This window comes from Amblyraja radiata, chromosome 26, assembly GCF_010909765.2.
Source record: "Amblyraja radiata isolate CabotCenter1 chromosome 26, sAmbRad1.1.pri, whole genome shotgun sequence".
NCBI lineage: Eukaryota > Metazoa > Chordata > Chondrichthyes > Rajiformes > Rajidae > Amblyraja > Amblyraja radiata.
The window spans coordinates 10132259-10149160 of record NC_045981.1 but is presented as its reverse complement, the minus strand read 5'-3'; the positions used below and the strand labels follow the sequence as shown (position 1 = coordinate 10149160).

The 16902-nt window shown below is 43.6% G+C and overlaps 1 protein-coding gene across 3 annotated transcripts in view; it reads left to right on the top strand.

Annotated features, from left to right (window-relative positions):
• Window positions 1-16902, top strand: part of aspscr1 (ASPSCR1 tether for SLC2A4, UBX domain containing) — a 155138-nt gene that overhangs the window by 19352 nt on the left and 118884 nt on the right. For all 3 annotated transcript variants that reach the window (XM_033044217.1, XM_033044216.1, XM_033044215.1), the window contains exon 4: window positions 2449-2549. In XM_033044217.1, coding sequence (XP_032900108.1) covers window positions 2449-2549 — 101 coding nt within the window. The remainder of the gene's footprint in view (window positions 1-2448; window positions 2550-16902) is intronic.

Genomic DNA, 16902 nt, shown 5'->3' with positions numbered 1-16902 from the left:
TAGTCGGGGAAGCTGATTGGATAAAGGTGCTATTTTTTCCAAATGGATTTACAAAAAAAACGATGTTTTTAAAGATGAATTTTCTAAGCACGTGTGCGTAGTTTTTAGGATTTGTGTGTCCGCATTTATTGCTTATTCCAAATAACTACCTCCTTAAACTGCTGCAGCTCTGTTGAAGCAGGAAGAAGGCTCTCGAGCTGAAACGTCACCTATTCCTTTTCTCCGGAGATGCTGCCTGACTTGCTGAGTTACTCCAGCATTTTGTGTCTATCTTTGCAGTTCTGTTGAATCTCCTTCCACTGTATTATGGGCGAAGGCTGACAGGATTCAGTCCCAATGTTAATGAAGGACAATAGACAATCGGTGCTGGAGTAGCCCATTTGGCCCTTCGAGCCAGCACCACCATTCTATGTGATCATGGCTGATCATCCCCAAATCAGTACCCCCGTTCCTGCCTTCTCCCTATATCTACTGACTCCGCTATCTTTAAGAGCCCTATCTAGCGCTCTCTTGAAAGTATCCAGAGAACCTGCCTCCACCGCCCTCTGAGGCAGAGAATTCCACAGACTCACAACTCTCTGTGCGAAGGAAGGTGATACAAAGGACTATAGATGCTGGCTTACAAAAGAACACGCAGTGCTGGAGTAACTCAGCGGTTCAGGCAGCATCTCTGGAGAACGCGGATAGGTGACGTTTTGGGTCAGGGTGGCTTGCTGTGGGGGGGAGTACGTAATGCTATTCTTAATGGCAGAAGACGAACCAAAGTTGTTGCATACTGTTCTTTGTTCTGTTGTATCTGTTTAATTTATTAGCTGCAATGCATGTTGTGTGCATTTGTCATCATCAGCAATGGTTCCCTGCACCAGAACTTCATGCTTTGTTGTTCCAAATGCTTAGTCCAGCAATTTCATGGCGAGCACTGCATTGAAGTTCAAAACTGTGTTGCTCATAAAGCAGCACAGAAACAGGCTGAAAAAGGGTCCCGACCCGAAACTTCACCCATCCACGTTCTCCAGGGATGCTGCCTGAATAAGTCAGCATAAATGGCAGAATGATTGCACCATTCCCCACGCTACCTGCCCACCACTATTGCCCCACCCCTCTGATCCAGAGGGAGCGTCCGGGAATATAAGGGCATGGATTCAGGACCTTTCTGCATTGGCGAGCCTATGACTCAAATCTTTTCAGTGATTTGCTAGTTCGCGAGGTGAGGCAGAGAGAGTGCCCTTGCCACTACTTAGTGATTTGTAGGCTGTCACACATGTCCAAGACTCAGTGCTGCAGAACGTCTCAAGCCCAGAGAGCAGGGCAAAAATTAAAAAGGCAAATATGTACGTTGCCTAGTGAAAGCCGAAAGATAGCAGCACAAGGATAAGAGTAGTTGGTGTATATCTTTTCATCTTGTCTAAACGATATTTGTGGCGTTGTTATCCTTCAACACATGCTTTAGCCATTTTCTTAGCATCCTGGAACGCACTTGATCTAAGCCCGGCAATTAATCTGGTTTCAAAGATGCCTAAAGCTTTGATATTTCCCCTGTTATTGCACGCAGCTTCTGTTATAGTTTACTTTTTCCTTAACCACTGTGCCCACATTATCCCCATTTTATTGTGAGAACGTTTTCAAACGACTTGCAAAGACCTAGACACATGTCAAGTACCTTCACCAATGATGCTTTGTTTTATTTTTAGTTTAACAAATCATACCCTTATCCTTGTAGATGTAAAGAACTGCAGGTGATGGTTAATAACAAAAGGACACAATGTGCTGGAGTCAGGGGCGGAAATCGCAATCAAAACATAGGGGGGGGGGGGGCACAATTTAGCGGGCACCATTTTTATATAAATATGTTTCACTGAATTTCAAAATCCGGATTACAAAACATGGGGGGGGGGGGGGGGGGGGGATTGTCCCCCACCTCGCAAAACATAGGAGGGACGTGCCTCCATTTCCCCCGCCCCCACCCCAACCCCCCCCAGGATTTCCGCCCACAGCTGGAGTAACTCGGCAGGTCAGGCAGCATTTCTGGAGAACACAGATGGGTGACTTTTCGGGTCATAAGTGATAGGAGCAGAATTAGGCCATTCAGCCCATCAAGTCTATTCGTGGCAGATCTAGCTTTCCCTTCCAACCCCATTCTCCTGTCTTCTCCCCATAACCCCTGACACCATCTTCAGACCATCTGAAGATGAGTCTCGACCAGTTTTCACTTGCTAAAGCAAAGCCTTGCTCTCTGCCAATGTGCCGCTTCTGTTTCAATTTTTGTTTGGTTCTCGACACTCCCTTTAACGATCTGTAAAGTTATTAACTCTGAATTGAAAACGGAGAGAAATATCCTCCAAATTCAGTCATTCTTAATATAATGTTGTATCAAAGTCAGAATGGATTAATTTGTATGTTCTAATGCAATTGAGAAATATTTGAACATTTTTGTTACTTCTTCTTCAGGTTCGCATCGCTTTACAGCTAGAAGATGGGTCCAGACTTCAACATGTCTTTCCTTCTAGTTTGACGCTGTGGAACCTACTTGATCACTTTCCTCAGAGCAGGTGAATCATCCTTATTTCTCCCACGTATGACTTTAGTTTAGAGAAACAGCGTGGTCGCAGGCCCTGCAGCCTCCTGAGTCCTGGCTGACCAGCGATTTCCCCCCCACACTCACACTATCACTCATAAAGGCCAAAATACAAGCTTTTGTTTTAAATTCTAGGTTGAAAGTCAAGTTTGACAAATATTAATTTTTGTACAACATTATCTCACCGTTTTCCTCTAATTTGTTCTTCCAAGTAGTTCTTTGGAGAGTTTCTTTTAAAGTTGATGAAATTGTAGAGATGTAAGAAATAATAACGATGTGGGTCAAATAAGAGTTATGTGCACTGCACTGCAGGATTAGTGAAACTTTTCTGACCTCTCCTGCAAGCTGCTAAGTTTGTTCACTTAGTTTAGTTTCCGAGTCCGTGCCGACCAGTGATCCCCCTACACTAACACTATCCCACACACTAAGGTAAATTTACAATCTTTACGAAGCCAAGTAACCTCCCAAACCTGTACGTCTTTGGAGTGTGGGGGGTAGCCAGAGCACTTGAGGAAATCCCACGCGGTCACGGGGAGAATGTACAAAGTCCATACAGACAGCACCCGTGGTCAGGATTGAACCCGGGTCTCTGGCGCTGTGAGGCAGCAACTCTACCGCTGCACCACCGTGCCGCACTCTTATCGGCTACAGTTTTCTGTTTGACTTGGATGCTGCCTTTGTAGACCTTTGGCCTTTCTCTTTTGGTGACGGATGTTAGTGTGGGCTGTGAGAAACATACCGAGAAGCCTCAGGAGATATAAATAGGTTTTAGTGAATGGGGACAGACATGGCAGATGGAACATAGTGTGGAAAAATATGATGTCATCCACATCAGTAGAGAAAATAGAAAGGCAAGGTATATTTAAAATGGTGACAGATTGAAAGATGATGGTGTTCAAAGGGGCCCAAGTGTCCTTGTACATGAATCACTGAAAGTGTAACAAGGACAATTAGGAAGACAAACTTAACAAATAATAAATCATTATTTAAAATGCAGGTTGCACTGTTATTGTTTTTACCTTGGATCACAAGTCAAGAGAATGTTCACACAAAGTATTTAGATCATAAGTGAAAGGAGCAGGTTTTTCTCACGTGTACCGAGGTACAGTGAAAAGCTTTCATATGGTCATAAGTGATAGGAGTAGAATTAGGCCATTCGGTCCATCAAGTCTACTCCACCATTCAATCATGGCTGATCTATCTCCTCCTCCTAACCCCATTCTCCTGCCTTCTCCCCATAACCGCTGACACCCATACTAATCAAGAATCTATCTATTTCTGTCCTACATATCCACTGACTTGGCCTCCACAGCCTTCTGTGGCAATGAATTCCACAGATTCACCACCCTAAAGGGCCTGTCCCACTTACTGCGATTTTTTTTGGCCACTTGCCGGCACACGTCAAAGTCGCAGCAGGTCGCAGAAAATATTCAATATGTCAAAAATCCAGCGGCGACCAGAAAAAGGTACGACTCTTTGGGCGACTACTCACGACCATACAGGCGTCACCTCGTGATGTCGCGGAGTGAGTAGTCACCCAAAGAGTCACACCTTTTTCTGGTTGCCACTGGATTTTTGACATTTTGAACATGTTGGTGACCTGCTGTGGCTATGATGGGTGCCGGCAAGTCGCCAAAAGAATCGCGTTAGGTGGGATAGGCCCTTTAGTTTTAGTTTAATGATGTTATCCTTGCCCCTGGAGTCCAGTACCAGGAATAACATTCCCCTCACCTCTGCATGCTGGCTATCTCCTCGCTACTCCATAAGTCTGAAGAAGTGTCCCATCTCAAAAGTCATCTGTCCATCTCTCTCCACAGATGCTGTCTGACCCGCTGAGTTCCTCCAGCACTTTGCTTTTTTTGCATCATATTTTTTTAACAGTTTTTAGCAGCATCTATAGAGAGAAATGGACAGATGACGTTTGAGATGGGACACTTCTTCAGACAGCTGTTCAGTACAGAGATAAGAAGACGTTTCTTCACCCACAGGGAGGTGAATCTTTGGGATTCTCGCCCTGAGGCATGGGTGATTCACATCACCACATGTCTCTGTTGCTGGTCTAGCCAGGAAGGAGATCAATAGACTTTTAGTTATTAAGGGAAATAAGGCGTTAGTACAGGAAAGTGGTGCTGAAGGAAACAATTAACTGATTTATTGGATGGCTGAGATGTATCAGTCTCTTGCATTTTTCTGCTGCATCAATCAGCTCAAAAGGACCATCATTTTTCAAAATTGCTTTTAAAGGTGAAAATAATAAATGTGTAGGAAAACTGAGACTCTCTCTGTGGACTTGCTGCCTTACAGCGCTTGCATCGCCGGGCACCCGGGTACGATCCCGGCTACAGGTGCTGTCTGTACGGATACTCCCCGTGACCGCGTGGGTTTTCGCGGAGATCTTCGGTTTCCTCCCACACTCCAAAGACGTACAGGATTGCAGGTTAATTGGATTGGTATAAATGTAAATTGTCCCTAGCCTGTGTACGATAATGTTAATGTGCGGGGATCGCTGGTCGACGCGGACTTAGTGGGCCGAAGGGCCTGTTTCCACATTGTATCTCTAAACTAAACTAAACACAAATGTGTTGGCAGCACAAAATTAACTCCCGGTATCATTCACACTGCTCCAATTTTGCCAGATTTTCTGCCCATATATCTTGGACTCCTCTCCCCACAGAAGGCTGTGGAGGCCAAGTCAATGGATATTTGTAAGGCAGGGATAGATAGATTCATGATTAGTATGGGTGTCAGGGATTATGGGGAGATGGCATGAGACTACTGGGGTGAAGAGGGAAAGATAGATCAGCCACGATTGAATGGTGGAGTAGACTTGATGGGCCGAAACGCCTAATTCAGCTCCTATCACATGAACTTCCCCATCCCTACCCTCTGAAAGCATGGTTTATCATTTCATCCACGGCACTGTTTTTATTATTCAACCACGAGAATGAATTGTGGCGTTGTGGTTAAATTTGGGAGCCATCGCTTTTGAAATGGATACGGAAGTATTTCCCGCAAGGATATTTCCCGCAAGGATATCAGTTGGAAGGAGATAAGCTGACCAGCTTTACCTCTTATTCAACCATACTGGCTGACATAGCTGAATGTAGACTGATGATTAAACATAGGAATGTTTTGGTCTGTAAAGCTAAGCTTATCCTTGCATGAATCAGCTGAGCTGTTGGAGAAGTGAATTTAACAAATACTATTATGTTTTAAGAAATATGATGCATGGTGTTTCCAGTGCATGATTTTGGAAAATTTAAAAGATCCTGATCAACTCAGGCTGCACAAACTATTTCTTGATGTGATAATCTAAGATATAAAATACTAGTGCAGTCTGTGTCGTGATATTCTAGACACAAGGAACTGCAGATGTTGGTTTCACAAAACCCCCCCACAAAGTGCTGGAGTAATTCAGCGGTTCAGGCAGCGCCTCTGGAAGATATGGATAGGTGACGTTTCGGCTAGGGACCCTTCTGTAAACTGACCTGCAGAGTTACTCCAGCTCTTTGTGTCCATATTTTTCTCACTGCTTTATCTGCTGCTCTTCACTGATTTAAAAAATAAATAGCATTGTTAAATTGAAGTTAATTTGACCTCAATTATTATGTAAACGCATCTTGAGGTTGTTTGCACAAAATAATTTTACTGTGACACGTCAATGTCTTAGTTTAGTTTAGAGTTTCAGCGCAGAAGCAGGCCGTTCGGCCCACCGAGTCCATGCCGAAACAGCGATCCTCGCCCATTAGCACTGTCCTACACCCACTAGAGACAATTTTACATTCATACCAAGCCAATTAACCGACAAACCTGTACGCCTTTGGAATGTGGGAGGAAACCGAAGATCTCAGAGAAAAACCACGCAGGTCACGAGGAGAACGTACAAGCTCCGTACAGTAAAGCACCCATAGTCAGGTTCGAACCTGGGTCTCTGGCCCTGTAAGGCAGCACCTCTACCACTGTGCCACCCTGGAATAGAATTCCTGACATTGAGAACTATAAGTTTCCATTGCAAGGAAATGCAGGCGGTAAATAAGAATTCAGGTAATTTATTTTTGTGACTGAGACGTTCTCATAAAATGTTGAAGAAAAGTCCTGACCCGAACCATCACCTATCCATGTTCCCCAGAGATGCTGCCTGACCTGCTGAGTTACCCCAGCACTTTGTGTATATCTTCAACTATTACCAGGCCATGTTCTGCCCTTCCCCTCATCTCTTCCAGTTTTCTTTCCCGCAATCTCCTCCCTGCCCACCCGCAGTCAGTGTGAAGGGTCCTGACTCAATAAGTCACCTGTCCATGTTCTCCAGGGATGCTGCCTGTTACTCAGCTCTTTGTATCATTTTTCACAAAGTTATCCCTCTGCTGGTTTCTTGTCAGTATTTGAATGTTGGAATCAGTGATTGATTACTTTAGCAATGCGTGCATCTTGTATTCTGATTCCAAATAACTTTGTCGCTGTTTTTTATACTGGACATTGAATATCTTGCAGTCAGTATGGAGCAGTGAAAGATTTGCCGAGTAATAGCTTAATCCAAAGACTTGGCTATGTGAGTCAACAATTAGTTTAGTTTGGAGATACAGTGTGGAAACAGGCCCTTCAGCCCACCGAGCCCATGCTGTCCACCAATCACCCGTACACTAGTTCTATTTCCTACACAACAAGGGCGCCTTACAGAAGGCAAAAACCTACAAACTTGCATGTCTTTGGTATGTGGGAGGAAACAGAACCCCCCGGAGAAAACCCATGCAGTCACAGGGAGAATGTACAAACTCTGCACGGACAGCATCTGCAGTCAGTATCGAACCTGCGGTCTCTGGCGCTGTGGGGCAGCAACCCTGCCGTTGTGCTACAGTGTTGACATTTTAAAATTGAGTTCCAGTTTTTAATTTTCATGTTAATTTTGATGGCCAGATCGATGGATTATAGGGAAAGAATCTGAAATATGATTGAAATCAGCTACATTGCTGAGGAAAACATATTTATTGACTGGCCAAGATTGTACAATTTAGCATGAGCGCCTTCTCCACCACACGGTCAACCTCAATCGCCACTTTTAGGTAACCATGCACCTCTTTAGTTTATTCTCACAGGTTCAGTGAAAATAGACAATAGACAATAGATGCGGCCGTTCGACCCTTCGAGCCAGCACCGCCATTCAATGTGATCATGGCTGATCATTTCCTATCAGTACCCCGTTCCTGCTTTCACCCCATATCCCCTGACTCCGCTATCTTTAAGAGCCCTATTTAGCTCTCCCTTGAAAGTATCCAGAGAACCGGCCTCCACTGCCCTCTGAGGCAGAGAATTCCACAGACTCACAACTCTCTGTGTGAAATGGCTTACCCCTTATTCTTAAACTGTGGTCCCTGGTTCTGGACTCCCCCACCATTGGGAACATGTTTCCTGCCTCTAGCGTGTCCAAACCCTTAATAATCGTATATGTTTCAAAAAGCTTTATTGTTACGTGCTGTCAAGTCAGTGGGAAGATTATTCATGATAACAATAGAGCCGGCCACGGTGTACAGATACAGGATAATGGGAATGACGTTTAGTGCAAGATAAAGTCGAGTAAAGTACTCCCCGATATCTCTGTTCTGCAACACTCTCCTGAGTTCCACAATTTACTTTGTAAGTTTGTATGCCCTGGTTTGACATACCAAAGTGCAACACCTCGCATTTAGTTCTATATATCCTACATACTAGGGGCAATTTACAGAAGCCAATTAACCTACAAACCTGCACGTCTTTAGTATGTGGAAGGAAACAGGAACAGTTAAATTCCATTTACCATTCCTAGGCCCAGCTTCCCAAATGATCTAGTTCCTTGGATATTTTTCATCATTGTCCACTAAACCATCAACTCTGGTATCGACTGCAAATTTACTAACATTGTTAACTACATTGTCATCCCAATCATGAATGTGAATAACAAGCATCTGTGGACCCAGCACCAACATCTGTGGCACATCACTGGTCACGCCTCTAATCAGAAAAATAACCGTCCACTACTACCCTTTGACTCTTTCCTCCGTTCTGAAGATTGATAAATTCTTGATTCTACAGCTGTAAGGGTTTATGGGGAGATGGCAGGAGAATGGGGTTGAGAGGGAATGATAGATCAGCCATGACTGATGAGCCGAATGGCCTAAATCTGCTCCTATCACTTATGAACTTATAAATCCAATAGTCCAGATCACCTTGGGTTCCATGCGATCTAATAAACAAGAGTGTTGAATTTCTGGAAGACCAATTTATGAAGTGTGGCCTGCTCTGTCTTTCAAAATTGGGAGGTCGACACAAAATGCTGGAGTAACTCAGGCAGCATCTCTGGAGAGAAGGAATGGGTGGCGTTTCGGGTCAAGACCTTAAAATTGGGATGTCGAATGAATCAATGGACTTCTAATCAGAGAAAGTTAGTTAAATCATGCACTTGAAAGTAAGAGTTGCAGGAAGTATTCGAGGCCGAAGAGGTTGATTTGAAGTGATTGAGGAGGAAGTCTTTAAAACCTTTCCACACTTAACCACATCCTTATCATTAACTTTGAGGCTTAGTGTGGTTAAGGAATGACGAAAGTTTGACAGCACACAAAAAAAATCATACCATGTCCTTTACCTGCTCGAACAGACCAAAGACAGACTAGTTGTTGTCCACAGGAGTCAGGCACCAATGGTTTTGTGGATACAGCAACACTTTGTACCTTCACCAAACATTTGTCCAGCTTGGAACTCGCGTATAAATTGTTCTAGTGAGTTTTTGGAAGTATTTCTTTCAACCTTTTAGCAGTTAACTATTGTAAAAATAGGTCCAAATTACTTCTATTTCCATTTTTCGTTTATGAGAAAAGAAACTTGCATTTTGGATAGATACGAAATGCTGCAGTAACTCAGTGGGTCAGGTAGCAACTCTGGAGAAAAGGAATAGGTGACGTTTCAGGTCGGGTACCTTCTTCAGAGTGATGAGGATCTGAAGAAGACTTCCGACCCAAATCGTCACCTATTCCTTTTCTCCAGAGTTGCTGCCTAATACGTTGTGTTACTCCAGCGTTTTGTGTCTTATCTGCAGCATAAACTGGCATCTGCAGTTCCTTCCTACACACCTTACATTTTGGATTTCATCGACGTGTTCATCGACTAACTATATTGTGAAGTTCTTTGCTCAGGTGTGTTGGTAAAATAAACTGGTGATGTTAAGTAGAAACTTGTCTGGATCCTGTAAGGATTCCTTCTCTTAAATAGAAATTAATGAATATGGTTGGAGTTAAGTGCAGAAAGATTTTTTTTCTGCAGTATACTCTATGCCAAAGGGTTTTTTTCATTCGGGATCAGTATAAAGTGTTTCATTTCCTTATGCTGCCATCTGATCTTGGCAAGTTATACCGTCTCAAATGAACAAGAGAATACAGGATTGTGCCGGGAAGAAAATAAAGTTATTTTATTGATCCTATTTTAAGGATTAAGGTAAAACTGGTAATTTGATTTTGATGCTACTGCCTCGGCTGTTGACAGAGGTTAGTGTTGATTAATTGCAGCATTTTGAGGCTACTGTTTGAGAATTTATGGATTTCTGCGTGGTTTGTGACGGCATGACACTTGCGCCTCATTTGAATTGCAGTTGGCACCGGCACATCTATCATGTTTAGTTTAGTTTATTATTGTCACCTAGGAATAGTGAAATGCCTTGCGTTTAGTTTACAGATACAGCACGGAAACACCGGCCCACCGAATCCACACCGACCAGCGATCCCGGCACATTAACACTACCCTACACACACTAGGGACAGTCATTTAAACTACAAACCTGCACGTCTTTGGAGTGTGGGAGGAAACGGAAGATCTCAGAGAAACCCCACGTGGTCGGGGGGGGGGGGGGGGGGGGAACCGTACAAACACAGTACAGACAAGCACCCGTAGTCGGGATCGAACCCGGGTCTCTGGTGCTGTGAGGCCGAAACTCTATCGCTGCGCCACCCCCAAACGTTTTGTTTGCATTCTAGCAATGTCAAAGAAAAGACTACACGTGATTACAATCGAACCTTCCAGAGTGCACAGTGGTAAAGAGAGCATAGCTAGTGTAAGTAATGGTGCTGTTGAAATTAAGTTTTAATAGAGTGGAGCAACTGTAACGGATGATTGCAGATCCTTTTCAGGGACTGACACGCACAGAGTCGCCACGCTCCGGCAGGGCATCAGATTTTGTTGGATCTAGTGGGGCAATAAGATTGCAAGCATGCTTAAAAACTCTATGCCTTCTGCAAGAAAACAATGGAACTAAGTTTGCAGTTAACATTATATTTACGGTAGGTGTATAACACCTATACTTCCATTCAGTAAAGGAAGATATTTGTCAAAAATGTTAGTTAACACCTGTTTTCTATTTAATCTTTTATGAACAGGGTTTCAAGAATGCAGCAATATGACATCGCCAGCTGTTTAATTCTTTCTGGGTTTGGATGTCCTTTTAAAATTCCTTTATTTTTAATCAAAATAATGAACTGTGTAGAATATTAAGGATTTAAGAATCCATGCGTTCCTTTAAGTTTATCTGTGGAAGAGGTAATGAAGAGGCAGATTAATTTTATAACCGGTAGAACTGAGCTAGTGAAATGCTGGACATTTTTGCCTTTCATCATTGACTAGGTTCACTTGCGTTTGATTACTACCGGTTTGGGTAGATTGCTAGATAATTGAACTCTGGTCTGATTTGCAAATCTTCGGAGTTTTGGAAGCCAGTGTTGCAACAGCATGCAGGCGAACTCTGCAAATTATATCTTCATGTGAACAGCAAATTCCATACCAACACCTATTGTGACATTGATACGATATTAACACCGTTCTTGACTCCCGTTCAATTTTAAATGCCAGCAGCTACTTGCCGAATATTTGGAGCACAACGGAACGTTCTTTTGTCCTGAAAATAACTGCGTTCGGTAGCTTGATTTAAAATTGTAAAAGCACTCTGCAAGCAAAAACCCATAAGAAGCAAAGGGTTGACTGTACCTGGTACACAAAAATGCTGGAGAAACTCAGCGGGTGCAGCAGCATCTATGGAGCGAAGGAAATAGGCAACGTTTTGGGCCGAAACCATTCTTCAGGCTGCACCTGTATGGATGAGAAAATGACATGTATTAAAATTAGCAAAGTTGTACCATTAATACGGGATACCGATTAGTGAGGGTGTCAAGGGTTATGGGGAGAAGGCAGGACAGTGGGGTTGAGAGGGAAAGATAGATCAGCCATGATGAATGGCGGAGTAGACTTGATGGGCTGAATAGCCTAATTCTACTCCTACTCCTTCACTTGACTTCACACAAACAAAAACAAAATAACTTGGTAATGCAGAATAACTGGGTTGCTTTCCAGTCTAAGCTGCCTTATCTGTAATGGAAAAAGAGACATAAAGTACTGGAGTAAATCAGCGGGTCAGGCAGCATCTTTGGAGGACATGGATGGGTGACGTTACGGCCCGGGACCTTACTTCATCTATAATGGTGTTTGCGTTGTTAGCATCAGTTCCGAGTGTAGATGGAAAAAAAATAGACTTTCCAGTTTGTGATTTAGAAAAACCAGTTGGAAATTGTGTGACATCTTGTGCAGAGCGGCCACTTTGTGTTTAAAAAAAAAATCATTTACTGCCATGCTTCACACCTCAGAACCAAAATAGAAGCAAGTCGTCCTTGATCCTGAGCTACTGCCTGACCCACTGCGTTACTCAAGCTTTTTGTGTCTATCTTTGGTTTAAACCAGCATCTGCAGTTCCTTCCTACACATCCCTATTTCATGTGTTGAGTCTCATAGTAACCCGTTTTCACCGAGCCCCGAGCTAACAGTGGCCTGTTTCCTTTATCATCATTGCTTTCTTGCTTATCTTTCATTCATCTGTTCTATATCTCTCTACATCACCGTCTATATCTCTCGTTTCTCTTTCCCCTGACTCTCAGTCTGAAGAAGGGGCTCGACCCGAAACAGAGATCCTGTCTGACCCGCTGAGTTACTCCAGCTTTTTGTGTCATCATTTCTCAATAGAATACTTCTACTTGTTGTGCAGAGAAATGTCAGCCTTTTAAAAGTTGAATTTACCAGATAAAATATGGTGATAATTGCACAGAATAGTGGTTTAATTTGTAATGCAGAAATTCCTGGAATTATTCTTACAAAACCCCCAGCAGTTTGCCCAGTTTCTCTGTTCCTGGAGAAGAGAGTACGAACAACTTTATTGCTTGATTTGTAGTTTGTTCCTTCTGTGAATTTTAACTAAATTCTCGCTCTTTTTGTTGGCATCTGGATGTTTCGCTTTTGGGGTTTATCTTGATAGAAATGAAAGGAATAAAGAGGAAAAAAATATGAAAGGATAATTAATATCTGCTGCCATTTTATGATTCTTTACTTAGTAGTTTTTTCCATACCATTGATGTTTACTCCATTTCCTTCAGACACCCGATACTCTTTTGAAAGATTAAGCGATATCTGCTATTAATTATACTCAATTTGTAAAGAGTGAGATCAGATGAAATGATGGCTCTTTCATCCAAGAGCATCTTCTTGTCTGTCCTTCAAAGTGTAGTTCAAAGTATTCAACAAGTGCATCTTAGCCTGGACAGAATTAATCAGTGAATTCTCTTTAATAAAGCTGAAAGGCCAGCAGCATCGTAGTCTGAAAATCAACAGAACTGCAGATGCTAGATTCTAAGAGGGGGGGGGGGGAGGTCGCAGATCCAAGTTGACTATTTCCCTTCCCACAGATGCTGTTTGTCTTGCTGAGTTTTTCCTGCATTTTCTGTCTTGCAGCACCACACGCTGTTCTTTTATTTTAAAGAAACAATCCTGAGATTATCTTTCAAGATAATCACGCTGGATGGATTTAAGAGAGAGTCCGATAGAGCTCTAGGGGCTAGTGAGGTCTGGTGTTCTAAATCTGGAAAAGTGTGTACATGATGTGTAGGCAGGAACTGCAGATGCCGGTTTATATCGAAGATAGACACAAAATGCTGAAGTAACTCAGCGGGTCAGGCAGTATCCCTGGAGAAAAGGAATAGGTGACGTTTCGGGTCGGAAGATGGGTTCCGACCCGAAACATCACCTACTCCTTTTCTCCAAAGATGCTGCTTGACCCGCTGAGCTACTCCAGCATTTTGTGTCTAATATGAATGCATGAAAACTGGCTAAGTTCTTTCTCTATCAAAAGGAAATGTATTCATTTCAATTTGATTAATCAATGTTCACATTTTTGTTTAGTTTAGAGATACACCGTGGAAACAAGGCCTCTTGGCCCACCCAGTCCACGCCGACCATCGATCACTTGTACACTAGTACTATGTTTTCCCACTTTCGCATCCTACACACTGGGGGCAAGTTACAGAAGCCAATTAATTTACAAAGCCACACGTCTTTGGAATGCGGGAGGAAACGTTTCTATAAGACTAAGCTTGTATTCACTGGAGTTTAGAAGTATGAGGGAGGATCTTATAGAAACATATAAAATTATAAAAGGACTTGGACAAGCTAGATGCAGGAAAACATTTCCCAATGTTGGGCAAGTCCAGAACCAGGGGCCACAGTCTTAGAATAAAGAGGAGGCCATTTAAGACTGAGGTGAGAAAAAACTTTTTCACCCAGAGAGTTGTGAATTTGTGGAATTCCCTGCCACAGAGGGCAGTGGAGGCCAAATCGCTGGATGGATTTAAGAGAGAGTCCGATAGAGCTCTAGGGGCTAGTGGAATCAAGGGATATGGGGAGAAGGCAGGCACAGGTTATTGATTTGGGACGATCAGCCATGATCACAATGAATGGCGGTGCTGGCTCGAAGGGGCGAATGGCCTCCTCCTGCACCTATTTTCTATGTTTCTATGAAACCGGAGCACCAGGCCGCCTAAAGTATATTCTCTCCTGGGAAACATCAAATGTTACAAATTACATGATAATCCCATTGTTCCATTGCAAGCTGAGGCTTAAAAAGTTATATTTTAAAAGATAATGGGCTCCCAAGGCAGTCTTACCGTCTTCGTATTATTGAAGAACATGCAAAAAGATATAGACCACTTGCTGAAAATGTTGCAACAAGTCATTAAATGTCATCTGTGTTTGCACCCTCAAGTTGACTTGATATTTGACCATGATATTTTTAGTGTTTTAGTCAATGTACCACACTGGTACAGTGTATTTGATATTGTTAATCATCCCAAGGCCGACAAGGTTTGTCACCAAATTACATGTGATGTTGAATCTTGCAGCTAAAGGCCGAGTTGGCCATCGTGAACGAATGTGCAGGAAGCAAGAACGGAATTCACTATCAAAACATGGAGGGGACGGGGGACACAATTTTTTGGCGGCCGCGCGCGCATGCGCACACTCACGCGCGCGAGGCTTCGGAGGCTCAATCCAGCGCTAAATGCAGCTCAACTGCCTGTCTCACCGGGTTAACTAACAGCCCTGTCTGGACTGACGGGATACCAGCGCTGCTTCTCCGCGCTGGCCATATTTCCCGCCAGCCCAGGCAGGTTAACCTGGCGGGGATGTCGCCCACATCTCAAAACATGGGGGGGACGTGTCCCCTCTGGCCCCCCCTGGTTTTCCGCCCCTGGCAGGAAGGAACTGCAGATGCAGGTTTATACCGAAGATAGACACAAAATGCTGGAGTAACTTAGCGGACCACGTCTCTGGAGATCAGGGTGATCAGATGTCTGTCAAAATGTGGATTGAGCCAGGACCCAGAGGTCATAGCTTCAGAATTAAAGGGCGCTCTTTTAGAAAGGAGGTGAGGAAGACCTTCTTTTGTCAGATGGTAGTTAACCTGGGGAACTCAGTGCCACAAAGGGCTGTGGAGGCCAAGTCAGTGGATATTGTTTTAAGGCAGAGATAGACAAATTCTTGATTAGAATGGGATTAGGAGGCAGAGATCAGCCATCAATGAATGGCAGAGTAGACTCGATGGGCCGAAAGGCCTAATGCTACTCCTAGAACGTGAATTTGGCATTTCAGGCCTGAAGGAGCAGGAAGAGGTGAGGGTAGAAGCAGTAGAAGGATTTAAAGTAAATAAATATAATTCTACCTGAGCCAGTGTTAACCGACAGAGGAATGTTCGGTACTTCCGCGAGAGTTTATTTGCTCATGCTTACGGTGAGGGTACAGTAGGACAACTGGGAGATTATTGGAGTGGCTGATTCTGTGGGTAACAAAAGAACTTCAGCAACAGAGTGAGACAGGTTATCCCACTGGTCAGGAAGTAGAGTTAGAAGCTCAGCTCAAAGTAAGACGGTCAGAGTTGGGTGGCACGGTGGCGCAGCGGTAGGGTTGCTGCCTGATCCCGGTTTGATCCTGAGTGGATGCTGTCTGTACATTTTCCCAGGGACCACGTGGGTTTTCTCCGGGTGCTCGGATTTTTTCTCCCACACTCCAAAGACGTACAGGTTTGTAGGCTAATTGACTTTGGTAAGAATTGTAAATTGTTCCTAAGTGTGTAGGGTAGTTCTCGTGTACTGGTTGGCATGGACTCGGTGGGCCGAAGGGCCTGTTTCTGTGCTGTATCTCTAAAATGAACTAAATATTCAACTGTGACTTGGTCTTATACCCTTATACAGAACCTGAGAAGGGGGATTGAGTTGAGGGAGGGGGAACTGAGCTAGCATATGTAAATTGATGCAACAGGCACATTTGCGCATCGAGAACCAGAGGACATAGGTTTAAGGTGAGGGTGGGAAAGATTTAATAGAAACCTGAGGACTTTACACAAAGGGTAGTGGGTGTATAGAATGAGCTGCCAGGGGAGTCTGCTCACATGCGATAGGAGCAGAATTAGGCCATTCGACCCATCAAGTCTACCCTACCATTCAATAATGGCTGATCTATCTCTCCCTCTCAACCCCATTCTCCTGACTTCCCCCCATAACCTCTGACACCCATACTAATCAAGAAGTTGAGGCAAGTACCATCACAATGTTTATGAAATATTTAGACAGGTACATGAATAGGATAGGTTTAGAGGGATATATGGGCCAAACGCAGGCAGTTGGGACTAGGTAGATCTGGTATTTTGATCTGGTATTTTGTTGGTTCACATGCTTGATCAATGGTGTTTTATCATTAATGTTTTATTATTATTAATGTTTAGTGTTTTCTGAGTCATTCGTAACTGTCACTGTATGTCATGTTGTTACTTGTGGGCGGAGCACAAAGGCAAATTCCTTGTATGTGAATACTTGGCCAATAAACTTACTTACTTACTTACTTAGATGGGGCATATTGGTCGGCGTGGGCAAGTTGCGCTGAAGGGCCTGTTTCCACCCTGTATGATGCAAAATGCTTTTTATGCTATTGCGTCATAGCGACAT